This window comes from Oryza brachyantha, chromosome 2 (assembly GCF_000231095.2).
Source record: "Oryza brachyantha chromosome 2, ObraRS2, whole genome shotgun sequence".
In the NCBI taxonomy this organism is placed as follows: Eukaryota; Viridiplantae; Streptophyta; class Magnoliopsida; order Poales; family Poaceae; genus Oryza; species Oryza brachyantha.
In genome coordinates this window covers 13,760,848-13,763,162 of record NC_023164.2, presented here as the reverse complement: position 1 = coordinate 13,763,162, position 2,315 = coordinate 13,760,848, and the positions used below count along the sequence as shown (strand labels likewise).

Sequence of the window (2,315 nt, the reverse complement as noted above, 5' to 3'; positions counted from 1 at the left end):
GAGAGGTGATAAAAGTTTTGAACAATATGAGAGGACCCACACAACAAGTCATAGAAGTTCCTTGTTGTTGCTCTTTTTTTTTGGAGCAGTGATAGTTTTTTTCATGTGAAAAACCCCTACATCCATAAATCGGGTTATTGTGGAACCAAGGGAGTAGAAGCCATCGGCCGTGTTCGCAAGAGCCAAGTACGGCTAATCTCTCTCTTTTATGTGCATGCTTCCTGAACTGTTAAATGATTTGTTTTTTATTAAAAAAAGTTTATATGAAAGTTGTTTAAAAAAGAGATTAATACACTTTTCAAGTTTGCAATAGCTAATACTTAATTAATCATATGTTAATAATATTTCTCGTTCTGCGTGCGCTATTAAGTCAATCTCTTATAACTACATGCGAAGGCGCCCAACATATGCAAACCTTTTAGGGCTATGGTTCTTTCAAGGATAGCTAAGTTCCAATGGCAACAACTTTCTTGCTTTTAGAGACAAGAGGGGGCAAGGAGGTTGACCTTTTCTTTTTACAATGTGAGTTTTTGGACGAAACTTTTGAGATTTGTTAAGTTATCTAAAATGTTAATAGATTGGTGGCAATAGTATATATTCCTGTAAACTTTTAATACACCCCCTTATTATTTCTTAAGGACCTCATGCCCTTTGTAATTATTGCTTGTTCTTCCTAATATAGTGTCAACAGCGCTGGCTCGGTTTAAAGAAAGATCCTAAGATACAATGATTGTAACCAAATTGTTACAGAAACGAACAAGCATAATAGCGAGATTATAGTAGCATGAAGTTCTCGTCGATTCACTTCCATCTCAAAAGGAGAGAGAAAAACAATATGTGCTAGCTAGAAAAGTATATAACTGACGATCTTAAATTCTTGATTTTAGCTTACAACCATAGACAGCCGTAAGGGTGCCCAGCTTTTCCAGACCCCCAAAATAATGACAACAAACACAGTGTGGGTTTTTACCCACACGAGCACGCCTGTATGTACCTAAATAATATGGCTTAGTCCCGTCTTATAAAAAACGATGTGACACATCTTAATATTATAAATTTAAATATATTTCTACCTAAATTTATTGTATTACGATATGTCACATTCACTAAGGTTTGTTTGTTTTTTTGGACGTAGGAATGGCTGCAGCTGCCAGCCGTTTTGGGGACGAAACTAGCTTTAGCTACCGTGCGTTGCTAATCGGTCGATACTGGTAGCGCTAGCTAGACGCTAGCAGTGGACCTGCGAGCTGACGAGGGGGAAGTCGAAGGGCGTCATCCAGGCGTAGGTGAAGCGCACGGGCGGCGCGCCGCGGCGGATGGGGCGGCCGCCGCGGAGCACGCAGCGGTCGTCGTCGACGGGGCGGATGGCGCGCGGGTCCACCGACTCCACGCTGCTGAGGCCGTAGCAGCGCAGCAGCACCCTCGACTGCGCGCACCGGCACCGGTTCGCCACCTCCACCGCGTACTCCGGCTTCCCCTCCACCACCCGCCCCGTCGCCCTCTGCCTCACCACCAGGTCCGTCGCCCTGCACGCCGCCGCCACTTCCCCTGCACCTGCACGCACTCGCGTTATATAACTAGTCCTCTCTCACCACCGCTGCTGCTAACGATGACACAAACTATATAGCATCTGGCAGTGCGAAATCACCTTGGGCAGTGGCGTTGCAGACCGAGGCCAGGAGGAGGGAGAAGACGAAGGCCGCTCTCGCCATGGCAGTGAGACTATGAGAGTGAGATGGCATGGTTTCCCTGTCTCGAGAGAGAGAGAGGAAACTTATTTGTATCCCGGATGCACGCCATGGATGGACGGATGGATCGATCGCGCCTGTTGGATAAGGGCGCGCCAGGACAGCGAGGGGACGAGTGGGTTGTCGTGCGTCACGCGTGCATGTCATGTGGCAGAGGCAGACGACGACGGGCGCCGGTCAGATGTCCAGCTAGCTAGCGATCACGCATGTGACCGACTGCTGCTGTGTGAGCTAGCGATAGCATATGGAGTAAACCTGCAAACGGCTCACTCGTATACGTGTACAAGGTTACTCAAGTAGCACATGCGCCATAGTAACAAATTCATCTATTCCATATTATAATATGTTTTTATCATACTTATATTTATTTATAAATCAATAAATATACATATATATATATAGATTTATTATTATTTATATGAATTTAGATAGAACCAGAATATATTATAATATGAAGTGAGGATAATAGCCAACTAGGAGTGCTTGTACTTCATTATATAATGAATTGGTATGCACGATGTGAAGTTTACTGTTAAACATGTTGCATAAGAGTGGATATAAATAGTA

The 2,315-nt window shown here is 44.5% G+C and overlaps 1 protein-coding gene across 1 annotated transcript; it reads right to left on the bottom strand.

Moving 5' to 3' along the window:
* Window positions 1-857: 857 nt before the first annotated feature.
* On the bottom strand, window positions 858-1,783 carry LOC102722188 (protein TAPETUM DETERMINANT 1-like). The gene is made up of 2 exons (XM_006648604.3): window positions 1,649-1,783; window positions 858-1,554 (listed from the first exon to the last, which is right to left on the bottom strand). Exons 1-2 carry the CDS (start codon window positions 1,740-1,742, stop codon window positions 1,229-1,231), a joined length of 420 nt encoding a protein of 139 aa, XP_006648667.3. The 5' UTR covers window positions 1,743-1,783; the 3' UTR covers window positions 858-1,228.
* Window positions 1,784-2,315: the final 532 nt, after the last annotated feature.